This window comes from Taudactylus pleione, unplaced genomic scaffold, assembly GCF_031769625.1.
Source record: "Taudactylus pleione unplaced genomic scaffold, aTauple2 ptg000350l, whole genome shotgun sequence".
NCBI lineage: Eukaryota > Metazoa > Chordata > Amphibia > Anura > Myobatrachidae > Taudactylus > Taudactylus pleione.
Window position 1 is genome coordinate 2166198 of NW_028284751.1, and position 18268 is coordinate 2184465.

At 44.2% G+C, this 18268-nt stretch overlaps 1 protein-coding gene across 3 annotated transcripts; it reads right to left on the reverse strand.

Annotated features, from left to right (window-relative positions):
• Positions 1-749: 749 nt before the first annotated feature.
• LOC148508717 (uncharacterized) lies at positions 750-17342 on the reverse strand. 3 transcript variants are annotated; one of them, XM_088444136.1, is made up of 4 exons: positions 17178-17342; positions 7949-7976; positions 3406-4636; positions 750-2248 (listed from the first exon to the last, which is right to left on the reverse strand). In XM_088444136.1, exons 2-3 carry the CDS (start codon positions 7970-7972, stop codon positions 3452-3454), a joined length of 1209 nt encoding a protein of 402 aa, XP_088300262.1. In that variant the 5' UTR covers positions 7973-7976; positions 17178-17342; the 3' UTR covers positions 750-2248; positions 3406-3451. The 3 variants fall into 3 exon arrangements, with proteins under 3 accessions (XP_088300262.1, XP_088300263.1, XP_088300261.1); XM_088444137.1 differs by lacking the exon at positions 17178-17342 and adding an exon at positions 17061-17126; XM_088444135.1 differs by lacking the exon at positions 17178-17342 and adding an exon at positions 17011-17031.
• Between the last annotated feature and the right edge of the window lie 926 nt (positions 17343-18268).

Genomic DNA, 18268 nt, shown 5'->3' on the forward strand with positions numbered 1-18268 from the left:
GTTATTATAACCGCACAGTACAAGTCACTGCAGGAGGCCGTTTTCTATAGCAAAATGTTGGATATGAACACGAAAATAGTCTCCAGTCAATAATAAGGGGCATTTATGTAACCTGGTGCAAGGGAAAAATTACAATATCCCCAATAGCGACCAAATGGATATAATATAAATATTGGCTTTGGAATCAGGTTTGTTACATTTGTCCTTTGCACCAGCTGCCTATAAACTCTAAAAAGGTAGAAGTAGGTTTCCTTAATCCAGTAGTGACTTGTATAACAGTATCTCTTACCCATGAAATCCCTGCTACAGCCACTTCCTATGACTGAACTTACTTAGATTTTACCATTAGGTTTCCCCCTCGGGGTTCCACTTGGGCAGGAGGGCAATTGTAATATTTGCTCCCTGTATGGAAACGATAATTGAAAAACTCATAGTCCTGTGATCACTGAGGCTTATTTACCAACATTGCTGAAAGGTGCAAATCTGCAATATTATAAAACCATAGCAATAAACCAGCAAAATTATCTTAGCGTCCACAGGCTGCAAACTCCTGGCCAAAGCCGACTGGTCAGCCGAGTGGATAGTGTTTAGGCAACAGACCAGGGGGTCTATTTACTAAGCAGTGTTAGGATACAGAGTGAAATGAGATAAGGTGCCAGCCAATCAGCTCCCAACTGTCATCTCAGAGGCTGTGTTTGAAAAATGACAGTTGGGAGCTGATTGGCTGGCACCTTATCACTTTTCACTCTGTCTCCCAACACTGCTTAGTAAATAGACCCCCAGGTCTGATTAGTTGCTACAGTTTAAGTGCAGATTTGCAACTGTGAGCAGTGTTAGTAAATTGCCTATTTGCAGTCAGATAAGACAGTAAAGTCAGGGGGGTCAACTGCAGCCTTTGTAATCACAGGGAAAGTTCCTGATCTGCACATGTCAGGCAGCTACCAGATTGATGTTCGCATAGAACCACATGCGCTGTGCGGTCATGGTCAGACCACGTAACACTGCTCCATGATACATTCACCAAAGCAATTGTGTTTTCTTGGCACGATTTCTGCACTGATGACTTGTATTTGACAGCAATGGGTCACGCAGTCTCACGCAAGCTGCTGTCTAAAGTTTGCTAGATCTGTATATTATTAATGTATTGGTGATCAGGAGCCCAAGAGGAAAATGTATCAGCCTTGGAGAGCGATAGTAGAAGTTTCCCAAAGCAGCCAATCAGCATCTCACGGTCATTTCATAGACTGTGCTGGGCAAAGGACAGCTAGAAGCTGATTGGTTGTTTTGGGCAACTTCTCCACTTTCTCTCTCTTCAAGGGGTCTAGTTACTAAGCAGTGTTAGGAGACAGAGTGAAATGAGATGTTACCAGCCAATCAGCTCCCAACTGTCATCTCACAGGCTGTGTTTGAAAAATGCAGTTGGGAGCTGATTGGCTGGTACCGTATCACTTTTCACTCTGTCTCCTAACACTGCTTAGTAAATAGACCCCCAAGTCTTGATACATCTCTACAATAAAGCCACAATCCAAACCACCATGAAGGATGGAAGCCCCAGTGATCCCTCTGAAGTGTCAGATCATGCTGCTTAATGGATAGAAGACCTTAATTATTTAACCAGTACCCCACTTAACTCACCTCATGGCTTTAATTCCCCAAAATTGGGGCGAGAGGGATCATTAATGAGAAAGGAGCAATGCTTCCGGATAAATATCAGTTGTTTGGACCATCATTTAGGGTTTTGTTTTTTTTTTGCAAAATTAAGATTCTATATTCAAAAGAATAAGTGCAGATTACAAAATCAATGTATATCTGCAAAACATAAGATATCTACACGGTGCTTGTGAAAAAGGCACACATTACTCTGCCTGTGATATATATGGTTACATAACATAGCTCAGATAAACTCTTCGTTAGCAAGATGCCACACATGGAAAAAAAATAATTAAAACAAAAAAAAAATATATATATTCATTCGTATTTCAAATATGTAATAATTTGGTGCTTTTCTGTATAGATTCAGGACTGAATTGTCCATGGACAAACCGATCATTGGTGGTTCATATAATATGGTTCCATCTTCAGGACTGTTTTACAGCATTAAATAGAGTCACAAATGGGAGTCCGATTTAGGCGGGTTTCCAATCCTCCGAGGATCTAAACATCTTTCTTTTTGTAATCTCATCTTTAAATCATCGAATGGTCCAGAAAACTCTTCTTGAAGCATTTGTTTTTTTCCTTGAGCAGAGATCTGGAAAAGGTAAAACAAATCTATAACTATGCAAAAAAAAGACCCTACACCTTAAATATACTGCTCAAACAGTAAGCACCTCGCCTGGCTATACTACACAGCAAATCTTTAATGTTTCAATTAAAATCAAAAGTGCTTCAAATTAAAGGTCTACATTTAGTAAGCATTGGCGAGCCGACGATTTTCTACTAACAGTTAAAACGGCAATAATATTAAATGCAAAACATGAGTGGCTTTGCGTTCATAATATTATTGCAGTTTTAATTTTCAGGGTCAAAACCGCCGAGAATTGTCGGCTTGCAATGGCCGCTGCTTAGTAAAGCTGGCCCAAAGTGTTGAGAATATAGGGTTTTATTTTGTTCTTGAATTGCTCGGGGTAATCAATTTACACCTCTCCCACTTCTGTCCTCCGCAGGTTGCCACTTGGGACACGGAACTTATCTTATGGCGGGACACCCTTGCTTAATGCGGGCCTGGTAAAAAAATGTTTACGGCACTCACAAGTAGATTTTGCAATTTAATATGCAGCCTTGGAGAGTATGTAATTTAGGAGATAAAGTAATTCCTCTAGAATAGATTTGATTTTTTTTCCATGTCAGTCAATAGATTTTGCCATAGCACTTTCGGTTTTGAAAAACAGTAAGGGGTAAATTTACTGAAGTGAGTTTTAGAAGAGATGTTGCCCATAGCAACCAGATTCTAGTTATTCTCTTTTAGACGGTGCTAGTTAAATGTTAAGTAGAATCTGATTGGTTGCTATGGGCAACATCTTTTCTAAAGCTCACTTCTAAAAACGCTCACTTTAATAGATTAACCCCTAAAAGTCTTTTGTGCAGTAAACCAGTGGTTCCCACACTGTTCCCACCCTAGCCCCAAATATCGACCAATGATAAGACCCTGAGAAAATTTCCGCATCGTACTACGGTTTTCCCACAAAATTGTTGCGGTCTCATCTACTTGATGCTGTAACCCCAATTTTAACTCCAGCCAGCAGGGTTAGACATCTGTTTTTTTTCTCACTGTTGTGGAACTAAATGTCCCAGAATAACATACAAGCATAATTTAATAAATATGGATCAATACTGTCTCCCTGTTTATACCTCTTGCAGCGCAAACATTGGACACTGAACACAATTGGCAAAGGACAACGCACTCACATAGTGGGTGGCCGGGTCAGGAGGAAATCACAGGAATCAGGCAGCTTCAGGGATAGGATCCTGGATTTGGGTATGTCCCGGGACCTCCAGGAAATGAAGCCGAAGGTCCCCACTGACCAGCTGGCACATTACCCCATGGTATGGACGATGCAGCACCAGGAGCTGGGTATGGTCCAGTGGCTGGGTATGGCACATTTGGGGGTGTGGGGTACTGCCCACCTTGGGAACTCCATGGACTTGAGCCCCAAGGCTGTGAAGGTCCTGCGGGACCTGGTTGACCATAAGGGGCTGAAGGATTCGGATATTGTTGACCAGAGGCTCCAGAAGGGTTAGGATATGACCCTGGCATTCCAGCAGGCCCTGAAGGAAATTGTGCTGAAGGATACTGCCCAGGTGCAGTAGGATAGGGCCCGGTTGGAGCTCCTGGCTGTGGCCCAGTGGGAGCTCCTGGCTGTGGCCCAGTGGGAGCTCCTGGGTAAGGCCCAGTAGGGCCTGAAGGATATTGGGGATTTGGTGCTGTTGGGTTCTGCCCAGCAGGAGCTCCTGGGTAGGGGCCTGAAGGATATGGGGCATTAGGTGCAGCCGGTTGCTGTCCAGATGGTAGTCCTGGATACAGTCCAGAGGGTCCTGAAGGATATTGGGCATTTGGTGCAGGTGGTTGTTGTCCAGCAGGTGCTCCTGGGTAGGGTCCAGTGGGTCCTGTAGAATATGGGGCATTCGGTGCAGGTGGCTGCTGTCCAGCGGGTACTCCTGGGTATGGTCCAGTGGGTCCTGTAGAATATGGGGCATTTGGTGCAGGTGGCTGCTGTCCAGCGGGTACTCCTGGGTATGGTCCAGTGGGTCCTGTAGAATATGGGGCATTTGGTGCAGGTGGCTGCTGTCCAGCAGGTGCTCCTGGGTATGGTCCAGCAGGTCTTGCAGGATATGGAGCATTTGGTGCAGATGGCTGTTGCCCAGCTGCTGCTCCTGGATAGGGCCCAGTAGGCCCTGAAATGGCACTCGGTGCTCCTGGCTGGGGACCAGATGGATATGGCTGCGTTGGTGCAGTTGGCTGAGGCCCACTACCAGAATATGGTCCTACTTGACCTTGTCCATAAGGCACGGCACCAGGGGCAGAAGGAGCACTAGGAGTAGAGCCCCAGGGGTTTGATCCGGGCCAGCCACCTGGCTGCGGATTGTTGCTTACATTCTGCGTTTTGGCAGGTGTCTTATCTGGTAAAGCATCGGCCAGCTTTAAGGAGGAGGAGAAAAAAAAAAAAATATGTATAAGTTAATGGCATTTCCACTTGTAATGCAAGATCCACACTAATTAGCCGCGATAACCCGCTTTTCTTCTAAAAGTTTTCACCCTTGAAAACTTCTCTCCAAAAATGATTATCGGGCTATCCTATTATCCGCGGTATTCACATATGCGAAAAGTGGTATAAGAATGATCGCAAATTTATTTTCACCACCTCTGAGCAGGTGATGGGTTTTGTACAAAACCCCTATTTTTGAATAAAAATGTTGGGAACCACTGGGACACCCTCCTTAATGACTAATTAGGCAAAATATATATATATATATATATATATTTTTTTTTTTATTAGCTTAATTTGGCTACTAATGACATATAATTTTTGGGATGAAAAATTAAAAAGTGTTGGAAAATGGGTTTAAAGTAGTGGGACAGGTATATGGGGGTGCTGTATGGATGGGACAGGTATATGGGGGTGCTGTATGGATGGGACAGGTATATGGGGGTGCTGTATGGATGGGACAGGTATATGGGGGTGCTGTATGGATGGGACAGGTATATGGAGGTGCTGTATGGATGGGACAGGTATATGGGAGTGATATATGGGAGTGCTGTATGGATGGGACAGGTATATGGGGATGCTGTATGGATGGGACAGGTATATGGGGGTGCTGTATGGATGGGACAGGTATATGGGGGTGCTGTATGGATGGGACTTGTATTTTAAACATTGCAGATCTAAGTGACAGGTGTATTTGTAATTTAAAAAAAAAAAATGCCCTATAATGACTCAAAGATATACTTACACCCATTTTAATGTTCCCCTAATTTAACTACAGCATTTATTTTAGCAAAAAAATATTGCTTTCGATAATTTTTTTCACTGTTATAGAAAAATGCACATAACAGTCATTGCACACAATTGAATAACCCCAAACCCTTGGATTATGGCCACTAACACACTCCTATACCATTACCCTACCAAAGTTTAAATTTTTTGGGAGGTACAGGCTGATTTCCCCATTGTCACCTGTACTTATCACCTGTCATCCATGCAATAATTATTGTGCAAATTGGTTATCTCCGGTTATACAATAGGATAGCACGATAAAAGGGGAACGCGCATACATGTTATAAGCGGCAAATTCAGGCGATAGGTGCAAAACGTTTTAACTTATCGTTACCGCAGCTAATTGGATACCTCCCTTAAAAAGTCTTACATGGCCCACAGAAGTCCCTGAAAGCCTCCACATTTTGGATGACTTCATCAAATCTATAATTTGAATAAAATCCATATATAAAAAAGGGCTCCAGTCAATGGATCTACAACGGATAGTCGACCGTGTCTAGGTAGACATCAACTGGTAGACAGGCAATAGGTCGACATGGATGAAGAGCAACAGGTACAAAAGATCAACATGGTTAAAAGATTGACATAGGAATGGTCAACTTTTTTGTGTGTGTTACTGTTAGGCACTTACCTCGACGAAAAATTGTCGACATGGTTTTTAGGATTAGGCACATATTGGAGGGTTAGGCTCTAGAAGGGACAGTTAGGGACCAAGGGGTGGGTTAAGGTGAAGATCAGAGTTAGAAAATTAACAAACAAGAGTGTCGACCATTTTGGTGTCTGCAACGTTGACCTTTTGTACCGGTCGATCTTCACCCATGTTGACTTTTTGTACCAGTCAACCTATTGTACCTGTCTACCAGTTGGTGTCGATCTTTTGATGGTCTATCTAATTATACCACTTTTACACCAAAGACCCGAGGCTGACCCGGGATTTGGAACACATTTCCAACCCGTCACAGCGCCCCTTTTACACCGCGTTGCCGGACCCGGGTCAGCACTGACCTGGCTCTCCGATGCAGGTGAGCAGCGCTTCTTCCCCTCCCTCCCACTCCGCGACCTACTGAACTTACGCAGCGGTCCAGAGGCAACAAGGGCGGGTGGGGTGCGCTGCTCCGCTCTGGTCAGCCCGGCAGTGGACGCTTGGAGATTATGTAATCTCCAAGCGCCACTGAAGCCAGCCAATCAGGAGAATCGGTATGAAATACCGCCGGCCGCATGGCCTGCGGTTCGATTCCCGGCAGCGCCTGGCCGTCCACAGCAGAGTTCCCGGCAGCGGAAGCCCGACAGCGCTGGAAATCTCGATCGTGGATAGGTAAGTACTAACTAGCCTAACCCCCTAACCCTCCTTAGGGGTGCCAAACCCTAACCTCCCCCCAACTGCCTAACCCTAATCCCCCCCCTTCCCCGCTGCCTAAACCTAAGTCCCCCCGGGTGCCCTAAACCTAACCCTCCCCCCCCCCCGCGGCTGTCCGCTCGCAGCGCCCGGCATCCCTTCGATCGGGATACCGGTCTCCCGGCAATCGGGGAAATGTCATGCGTCTACATCTAGACGCCCGGCATTTCATCCCTCGCCGGGATATGACAGTCGGGAAGCCGGCATTAAGGCAGCCGGCTTCCCGATTGTATACCCAATCAGGTGGGAGGCGGTGTAACCCAGGTCATCGTGACCTGTGCCGCGCCGTTTACATTGCAGGGTGACACAGGAACGACCAGTGCTCAACCCTGCAAGCTAGACGGGTCAGATGCCCATGTCACTGGACCCGGGTTGATCCGTTTACACTGACTAAAATCCTGGGTGGATGCGCGCTCACGTGCATCAACCCGGGATTTTTCAGTCAGTATAAAAGGGGTATTACTGTGGATCTATTAATCCACACCCCTATTATGACCGCCAGCAATTAATAGCACAAGCACCCCTGGAAAGTGACTGTTGTACCACAAGAGACATACACAATTCCCCATGATGTAAAGGTATAACAACATCATTCAGCAGGCCATGACCATAACATCTGATGTAACCCATTTCCTAGAGATCCTCCTCCTCAAGTCACTACCCAATGCACAGACATGGTCAACAATAGTCTCCCCCGACAGTCACTGTAAGGAGCACTGCTATTTAGGGTAATGAGGATGACAATTAAAGTGCAAATATGTATTGGATAATTAGTATTTCTGTGGTTCTTTTTGAAATTTTTGTTTCTATTAAAGTGAAAATGTCACCTTCAATCCGTGGAGGCAGCCATTTTGTTGCCTGTCATATTACTAGAGACCAGTAACGGCCGTTATTAATTCAGGCCTCAGAAATATAAGCCAAGCAGGACCTCAGTGAAGCCGCCGCTTCCTTGAAAAGTGATAAGGAAACAAAATGGCTGCCTCCACGGTGTGTAGGCTCGGAAATCTTTCCTTAGTGTATAACAGCATAATCAAAACGTCATATGTAATAACTCACTTACCGAGAATTCATCGTCTCCAGACATTGTACTGAAAGACAAGTAAAATAATAATTAATACAAATATTTTTTTTTCTATATTTCTAAAAAAAAAAAAAAAATTATTTTTAGAGGATCATTGTAAAATAATTACAGACACTGGAATAAGTATTAAAATAATTTAGGGTGCAATTAGGATTTTAGGAATTTGTAGAAAAAGCAGCCACACAGCTTCCATGCCTTGGTTATTCTCATAAATAAAAGGCACTAATATGGCCAGGCACCATGATATCAACCAATAAGCGCACCCACATCACCTACAAAGCTGTCACCTGCTCCTTCCCACCTATATCTACAATCTCATATTCCTCCTCTCTCACTGTGACCACCTCCCACTTCTGCCTCCAAGACTTCTCCTGCGCTGCCCCTAATCTACAGAACTCTGTCTCCCAGCTTCTATTTCTTCATACACAAACTTCATTCTAGCCTAACAGCCCGCCACATGACCCCTACTTACACCCACTGCCTTACTAACTTTGGGCCTGATTCAGACCCACTCGCAAGCGGCTGTCCACTCGCAAGAGGGTCGATGGTGTGCACTGCGCATGCGCACGACAGTGGGAGCTCCGTCGTGCGCATGCGCCAGACGCAACGAGCAAAGGACTTTCCTTCGCTCGTTGTGTCTGATCAAAGGAGGCGTGCTGTCGATGTTGGTTGACAGCACGCCCCCTTTGGTGGGCGTGCCGGGGGCGTGCCTCCCAGACGGGGGCGTTCCCAAGGGAACGCCTACCGTTAGAAGCCGGCCCACTGACATCACTAGTGATGTCAGTGGGAGTGATTTTGGCTCTGATAGAGCCAAAATCACTCCGGGCCTTGCGGTTGAGAAACTCAACCGCAGGCTCCGACTCGCAGTGGCGATGGTCAAGACCATCGCGGCCATCAACCTGCACGCTCGTACCGGCTGTGGGTGGTGACCCACAGCTATACGAGCGTCCAGGAGGACGCTCCATAATTATGGAGGACGGCCCTCATTCAGAGCGTGTGCTCTGCTCAGAGCGTCCGGCTCTGGATGAGGGCCTTTGTCTCTCCCCACTACGGCCTTTCCTACCTCTTCCCTTAGGATGTAAGCACTCACGATCAGGGTTCTCCCTTCTCTTGTTTCATACCTCCTCACTATATTTCAGATAGATGTGCCAATATGTATACTCACTTGTGATATATATGGTTACTTTTTTTTTATTTACTATGTATACCTTGTTTTCATTACTGCTCTGTACGGTGCCACGGAACGCAAATAAATAAAATTGATTATAATAATACTTGATACATCTCCCCTAGAATCACAAGGCAATCTCCAGTCGTCTAACCTGTTCCCTGGGGACACAACAGTTAATAGGTTGCCATTTACCAATAATCCGGCAGAGCCTAGTCCTTGACCTGTTTAATTTGCCATAAACCATGGGCGTAGCTGTGTAAAAATGTCCCCTATGCAGCTCATAAAAAACTTGTTTGACGATGTTAAATGTAAAAGGAAATAATGCAGTAATGGCACTTATGGAAGGAGCCTTCAGAGTGGCTAAATCGCCAACGTCAGACGCAGGCAACCGTTGTGTACGCTACCCGAATATTCACGAGTGGTCAGCCTCCTACCTCAGTACCGCCACTGCTTCATCCACTTACAGGCTGAATATTGGTTGGAACCGCAAGTGGGGAGTCTCCACGGTGTGCAAGCTTCGGGTGCGCTTTAGACAGTGACAATAACAAGCGAATCGCACAGTGCAATCACTTCTGCTTTAAATAAAAAGCCAATTAAAACACTAAAGCTGCATACACACACACACAACGATTTTGTTACTAATAATTTTATGAACGATTTTCTATCAGATTATCTGTCAGATTTTTTAAAGTCATATGGTGCATACACACTAGACGATATGCTCCCTGAGCGATATCGTCTAGTGTGTCCCCGGCAGGCTGTGCTCAATGTCGTTCATGACATTGAGCACAGCCGCTGAACGATATCATTAGCGATATCGTTCAGCGCCGGGCTCTCTCACCCATTCCCTGACATGCAGCAACCTGACGAGGTCGTCAGGTTGGCCTGCATGTCAGCCCGATGAACGAGGATGACGAACGACCCGCGGGAACGCGCGTCGTCGTCATCGTTCATCTTTTTTGTGTTAAAAATGGACGATAAAGTGGACGACTGAACGATAACGATATCGTTATCGTTCAGTCGTCCACTTTAATCGCCCAGTGTGTACGCACCAATACAGGAAAAGGGGAAGAGGATTGATTGCACAGGAAAACAGTTAATTCTAACGATCTAATTATAGATTTATTGGATACACGTATCTAGGTATATTTCAAAAACTGGAGGTGCATCCCAGGAGTAAATATTATCAAGGTTTAGGAGAGAAAAAAAAAAAAAAAAGAAAAGACTCCTATCAGGGCACACTCCTGTGCTGTATTGATGGCTACAAAATTAGTATAGGAGAAATAGGACAAACTGATTACATCTAAGTGAGATCATGATCATATGTGAAATTTACATTAATGTCTCAATTAGCAGACAGACCACCATATATTTACCCATTTAATGTATCTGAAATAGATGTATTGATGTTGATATTAAAACTAAAGTTTATTAAACATCAATACATCTATTTCAGATATATTAAATGGGTAAATATATGGTGGTCTGTCTGCTAATTGAGACATTAATGTAAATTTCACATATGATCATGATCTCACTTAGATGTAATCAGTTTGTCCTATTTCTCCTATACTAATTTTGTAGCCATCAATACAGCACAGGAGTGTGCCCTGATAGGAGTCTTTTCTTTTTTTTTTTTTTTTCTCTCCTCTTCTAAACCTAGATTTTTTAAAGTGTAATGAACGATTTTATTGAACTACAAACGATTTTTGCATATTCCCTTAATGAAAATCTTTCAGTTGGCCAGTCTGACTGAACTACAAACGTGAACGATAATCGTTCATAGTTTTCACTCAGAAAGTAAACGATTTTTACAAAAATTGAATGATAAACGATATCGTTAACAATAATCGTTCTAAAAATCGTTGTGTGTGTATGCACCTTAAGAAACGAGGGTATGAGAGAGAGGGGGCAAAAAAAAAAAAAAAAAAAAGGAGGGAAACAGACATACAGAGAGGGAAAAAAAAGAGAGAGAGGAGGCAAAAAAAAAAAAACAGAGAGAGGGAAAAGAGAGAGAGGGAAAAACAAAGGTGAAAGAAAAAAAAAAAAGAAGAGTAAAATAAAAAACATACAACAATTTAGAGAACCAGTTCCGAATAATTTCTATAAAATTCTATTTTTATAAAAGGGACACATTGCCGCCATAGCAGGAATAATAGTAGGCTAAATTTGGAAAGACCTGACCCATAGTAACCGAGCCCCTGCTATCTGCCTAATTTAGACATGACAACATCATTTTATTCACCACTCCTCCACCGCAGATCACCCCATCCAAATCTGACTGTGATTCCTCAGAAAAGGCTTCTGCCTAATCCAGATAATCCTCAAAGTACAAAATTAGTAACAGACGTACGTTCAGCCCTGCATAGGCCCCAGTGAGGGCAGACTATTAATTCACTAGGACTAGTGTTACCACTGTGACATGAGGCACCGATTGCCTCATTAAACCGCCATCACTCGTTAATACGGAATTGATACACTACATTTTCATAGACATTGGTGCAATGCAAAAATTGTTCCTTCCCCAGGAATACATGATTTTTTTCCTATTATGTTCGCCTCCTCTGCTGTATAGATCGCAAGCTCCTTGAGACAGGGGAGGCTGCCGTTTCAAAGAGATCAGGATTTTCAGTACTCAGCTATCACTAATGGTGCATACACACGTAGTGATTTAAAAGGACAATGTGAACAATATCGATATAGTTACTGTTATCTATCAAATCGTCCTTTTAAATGGTCCCTACCAACTTGCCTTCGACCAGCGATGTGCGGGCACGTATGGACGATAGCGATATCACCCATCGTCCCTGCATGCTGGCCAACCTGCTCGATATCGAGCAGGTTACTATAGGGACTCACGATTATCGTGGGTCGCTATAATTGCTGGCAGGTTGGTGGTGTGTTGGATGATCTATACACACCAAAAAGGGTGCAGTACGATCTGCCAGAGATATCGTATCGCTGGCATATCGCTACGTGCGTATGCACCATAAGGGAATTGTATAATCCAACGTTCTATGGGGGTCATTCAGACCCGCTCGCGAGCGGCAGGACGCTCGCAAGCGGGTCGATGTTCCCCACTGCGCATGCGCACAACGGAGGGAGCTCCATCGTGCACATGCGCGAGACCCGGCGAGCGACGGGCTCACCATCGCTCTGGGTCTCGTACCAAAGGGGGCGTGCTGTCGATGTTGATTGACAGCACGCCCCCTTTGGTGGGCGTGCCTGCCAGACGGAGGCGTTCCCATGGGAACGCCTACCGTCTCAAGCCGGCCCCACTGACATCACTAGTGAGGTCAGTGGGAGTGATTTTGGCTCTGATAGAGCCAAAATCACTCTAGGGCTTGCGGCAGCGAGACCCTACCGCAGGGTCTCCATCGCAAGCCCGATGGTCGCGATGGTCAAGACCATCGCGACCATTATCATGGACGCTCGCATAAGCTGTGGGTGGTAACCCACAGCTACGCGAGCGTCCATGAGGACGCTCCAAAAAAAGGTAGGAGGGCCCTGATTCAGAGCGAGCGCTCTGGTCAGAGCGTTCAGCTCTGAATCAGGCCCTATATCCTGGAAGCCACCACGGCTCTGCCCAAATGACAAAGAATTGGAATGTTTACAAACAGATCAAAGTTCAGAAATGTACATTCCTCACCTCTAGGTTTATCTAGTCTGTCACCAATAGTCTGTGTCATGTAAATATGACATTTTCTTAATTTGTTTAGGGAGAACGTTACCCATATTGTTACACAGAAACCTACAACTATGGTGTCATATACAATATGCCAACTATTTACTTACTGATACTGTCTGACAAACAAGTTCTCTATGGAGTGGGCTTGTTCAATCCACAGCTTTACAATCTTACTCAAAAAATGTTGACTCAAGTTCGAAATATATTGTCTATTTTTGTTATTAAGAACTGCAAACGTCAAAACAGGGCTCTGTTCATTTTTAAAATTAAGTTAAATACATATGAAGTAACTAAAGATATCATTTAAATCAAAATATAAAGTTAACATTTGAACGCAAACTGAATCTGAAACATAAGCCACAAATTTCAGGCCCGCAGTTTGAATTGGAGGCTACAGACCAGAGTTTCCCCAAAACTCCCCCATACAGTCCAGGTTTTAAGAATATCCATGCTTGAGCACAGGCGACTTAATTAGTACATCAGTCAATTTCATTTAACCATCTGGACTCAAGCATGGATACCCTTAAAACCTGGACTGTAATGGCAGAGCTTGGGGAACTCTGCTATAGACTGTTAAACTACAAAACATATTTGGGAATTTAGAACAATTTTGTTCGCCAATAATTAAAAGGTAGGAGATTGTTTCAATGATCCACTAATAGCAAATTAAAATATTCAGCTATGAACCTGGATGGTAAAATACATTGTACCACGATAACCTCACAACCCTAAGGAGAATTACCTTCCCACTATAAAGCTGGGTACACACCATGTGATGGAGCAATGCGGTGTAACAATACATCACGTGCGCTGTACACACTGTACGATATGACGTTATATACTGAATGTAACTGCACCTTGCTGCTCATTACATCTGATGTCCAGCAGATGGGACAATCAAGTAAATGAATGATCGGACTTAGACACTATACGATGTAGTATATCGTTCCTAGCTATGTCAGAACGATATATCGTATAGTGTGTAGTACAGGGGTTCCCAACCACGGTCCTCAAGGCACACTAACAGTTCAGGTTTTAAGGATAGCCATACTTGAGCACAGGTGACTTAATTAGTACCTCAGTTATTTTGATTTAACCATCTGTGCTTAAGCCTGGATATCACTAAAACCAGGACTGTTGGTGTGCCTTGAGGACCGAGGTTGGGAATCACTGGTATAGTAGTTTTCTACAGACAACTGAATCTTTCTGAGTATCCTAATGGGATGTAAAGCAGGCAACAGCAACAACAAAAATATGCTGGGATTGCAGTCATTTAAGCTGCTGTGACAAAGCCGGTCTGTCCCCTGTGTATGGATCCACATTAACTGTGCAGAAATGCAGTTAGTTAGCAAAGCTGTCACTCTGGTCTGCTCTGTATTACAGATACTGTATGTTGACCTGTTTGCTAGTAAGTGTTCCAGTGTTTAAAACAAGGCGAAGAACAGATCACAGCTGCATCTACCCACTGTATAATCTCCACCTCTCCGCACTATTCCGACACTGAGCCTGGTGTTCCTACACTTACTGTACTTACGGGAAGCAGACGGTCGAAATGCCGACCGCCGGCTTCCCGGCTGTCTAATCCCGGCAGGGTTCTAATGACAGGCGTTGAAATCCCACCGCCTGTCATTTTACCTACGCCGGGAGCCAGACGCCCATCATACCGATCGAAGGTAAGCCGGGCGCAGGCATCCGTGGGGGGGTTGGAGGGTTAGGTTAGGTGCTCCCCCAGGGGAACTTAGGGTTGGGAAACCCCCAGGTAGGGTTAGGTACCCCCCCAGGAGGGTTAGGTTTAGGCTAGGGGAAGGGGGGGGTTAGGGTTAGGCACTTACAGGGGGAGCTAGGGTTAGACACCCCTAAAAGGAGGGTTAGGGGGGGGTTAGGTTAGTTAGTACTTACCTTTACAGCTGTTGGAATCTTCACTGGTGCCGGTCTCCCCAATTTCAACAGCTATGTACAACCATCGCCAGCGTGTAACTCAAGGTCACAAAGACATACACAAACCGCATACCAATCCCGTACTGGGAAATATACACAAAAAGCAGGTTGTCCGCTCTATTTCTCATTACAATAACTGGCACCAATGCATATTTAAACCGGTTCAGAAAATGTTTCATGGGCTAGAACACAGGCTCTCAAACTGGCTCCTCAGGACCCCAAACAGCACATGTTTTCCAGGTCTCCTCACAAAATTACAAGTGAAATCATTAACTCCACCTGTGGAACTTTTAAACTGTGTCCGTGAGTAATGACTGCACCTGTTGGGTGACCTGTACGAGGTCCTGAGGACCGAGTTTGAGAACCTCTGGGCCAGAAGACCTACCTCACGAGTCTTACATGTAAAGTTGGGTACTCACTACTAGATGACAAATTGGCCGTTTTTACTATTTCAGCTGACTTGGAACAACAAATATTCCACATCGTCTATTGTGTACACACTATTCAGTCTCCTGTACGTCGTTCATTGCATCTTCTAATCTGCCAGGAGACCAGGCGATATGTCAACGTTATATTGTGAACGATGAAACGACCAAACGATGTCAGATATACCGGTCGTCGTTTGAAGGATTGCACGGCGTGTATACAGACTATTATTTGTTCTGGGGATGAAGGGAAATCTGAACGACCATCTAGTCGTTTGCACGTTGTGTAATGTATACTCAGCTTTAGTTATTAACAATGTATAAATATATGTAAGTGTCCCCATAACTCAAATTAACGTGAGATATTGGACATTGCATTTACATTTGTTATACAGCTTAAGGCAAACTACTGTTCTCCATTAACTTTATTTTTCTGGGGTCACAAATAAAGGCGAAACTTTTACATAGACCACAGGTTCTCAAACTCTGTCCTCGGAATCGGTATGATTTACCGCCGGACCCACGCGCGACGGTCGGAATCCCGACAGCAGCATCCCGGCAGAGGAGGAAATCCTAATCGTCCTAAGGCAAGTATATACTAACCTATTTCTACCCCCTAACCCTCCCTTATGGGTGCCCAACCCTAACCTCCGCCCCCCCAGTGCCTAAACCTAACCCCCCCCTTCCCCGCTGCCTAAACCTAAGTGTCTTGGGGGGGGGGGGGTGCCTAACTCTAACCTTAAACCTAGACTTTCACTTTAAAGTTTCCGTCACCAATCGACTTGTACACACAAAGGGGCATATGTATCAAAGCTTGATGTGAGATAAAATTGTGAAATATACTCTACATCACCAACTAATCAGCTTCTAACTATCATTTCTTAAACACAGCCTGCAAAATGTAAATTAGAAGCTGATTGGTTGGTGATATATAGCTCACATCAAGCTTTGATAGATATGCCCCAAAGATTGCTTAACTGCAACTGTTCTAGCTACACACACACACATAAGTGATACAATTGTACAGTGATTATACTGTTCTAGCTCCACACACGTGATACAATTGTACAGTGATTATACTGTTCTAGCTACACACACACACATAAGTGATACAATTGTACAGTGATTATACTGTTCTAGCTACACACACACACACATAAGTGATACAATTGTACAGTGATTATACTGTTCTAGCTACACACACACACACATAAGTGATACAATTGTACAGTGATTATACTGTTCTAGCTACACACACACACATAAGTGATACAATTGTACAGTGATTATACTGTTCTAGCTACACACACACGTGATACAATTGTACAGTGATTATACTGTTCTAGCTACACACACACACATAAGTGATACAATTGTACAGTGATTATACTGTTCTAGCTACACACACACATAAGTGATACAATTGTACAGTGATTATACTGTTCTAGCTACACACACACACATAAGTGATACAATTGTACAGTGATTATACTGTTCTAGCTACACACACACACATAAGTGATACAATTGTACAGTGATTATACTGTTCTAGCTACACACACACACATAAGTGATACAATTGTACAGTGATTATACTGTTCTAGCTACACACACACACATAAGTGATACAATTGTACAGTGATTATACTGTTCTAGCTACACACAAGTGATACATTTGTACAGTGATTATACTGTTCTAGCTACACACACACAAGTGATACAATTGTACAGTGATTATACTGTTCTAGCTACACACACACAAGTGATACATTTGTACAGTGATTAAACTGGTCAAACTACAGCTGTGAGCGATCTCCACCTGTACGATCTCATCCGACAAGATCGCAATCTGCAGAACCACATTGTTACCTGAGCCAGGGGAGAGAGCTCTGTATGTACAAGGAAAGTGGAGGTAAATATACAGGTGATCTATAAGAGAGAAGACATGGTAGGTGGGTGTATGGGGGGAGGGGGACATGTCATTACCTCTAGGACAAGCTGCTGAGTCTGGGGTCTGAGCGGAGAGAGCTGGAGCTGGGGATCCTCCCAGGAAGAGGAAGCCTGTGCTCTAATACTGACCCAGCCCAGGTTCAAAGGGCTGATATGTCTGTCACACCCTGCACCCTCTGCTAGGGGAAGGGAAAGTTATGGAAACATTGTAGCAGCACAACTCCATGAAGCACATACTAATGATACATATTATACACTGTGACGGTGCATTGTGCCCGGGAAGTGAGGTGTGTGCAGGAAATTCCCTCCTATCACAGCATGGAAAGGGTTACACGTGTCTGTGGATGCTGCAACGTTGTCTCTTCACATAACAGCCTCTGGTAGGGAAGTTCTAGGACAGCATGACATGGCAGATGTGTCATATAACAGACAAACAATGCAATCATGTTATTGATGTATAGCAGAGGTTCCCAAACTCCGTCATTACAGTCCAGGTTTTAAGGATATCCATGCCTGAGTCCAGATTGTTTAATCAAATTGGCTGAGGCACTAATTAAGTCACCTATGCTCTAGCATGGATATCCTTAGAACGTGGACTGTAAAGGGAGGGGGGTTTGGGAAGCTCTGATGCATAGTGTAATTATAGCATGAAACTAAATACACACTGTCAGATATTTTTGATCGGGCCCCCATATCTGTGCTACACATTAGGCAATTGTTGATAGAAGTTACTGATTTTCCGCCATACTACGCTGATTTTGCATATGTCTGCCCACAAGGAGGACGACATAGTGACAGGAGCACATAGGGAATATCGGCAGATTATTGAAAACGCATACACACTGCTCCATATCTGAGACTGAGGCCGAGATTTTCGTTCTTGGCCGACCGATTAGATAACTAAAATAATGCCTTTGAGGACGTTTTTTTTAACCGTTTTATCGGCAAAACGCTAAAACGATCGTTCATACACACTGCAATAAATCAGGCCGATCACCCAATTATTGGCAAATTGGCCCAATAATTGTATAGTGTGTAGCTAGCTTAACACATAGGTGTCAATCGACTGAGACCCTCCCCACATGTCTGTGCGAGTATGTGCAGCTATACGAGTCCGTGCTTGTAAC

Bases quoted from the DNA above. Each gene is read 5' to 3' on its own strand.
- LOC148508717 (XM_088444135.1), bottom strand. The intron at 4,637-7,948 runs GTAAGTGAGTTA...TCCTCCTTAAAG, and splicing joins CTGGAGACGATGAATTCTCG to CTGGCCGATGCTTTACCAGA.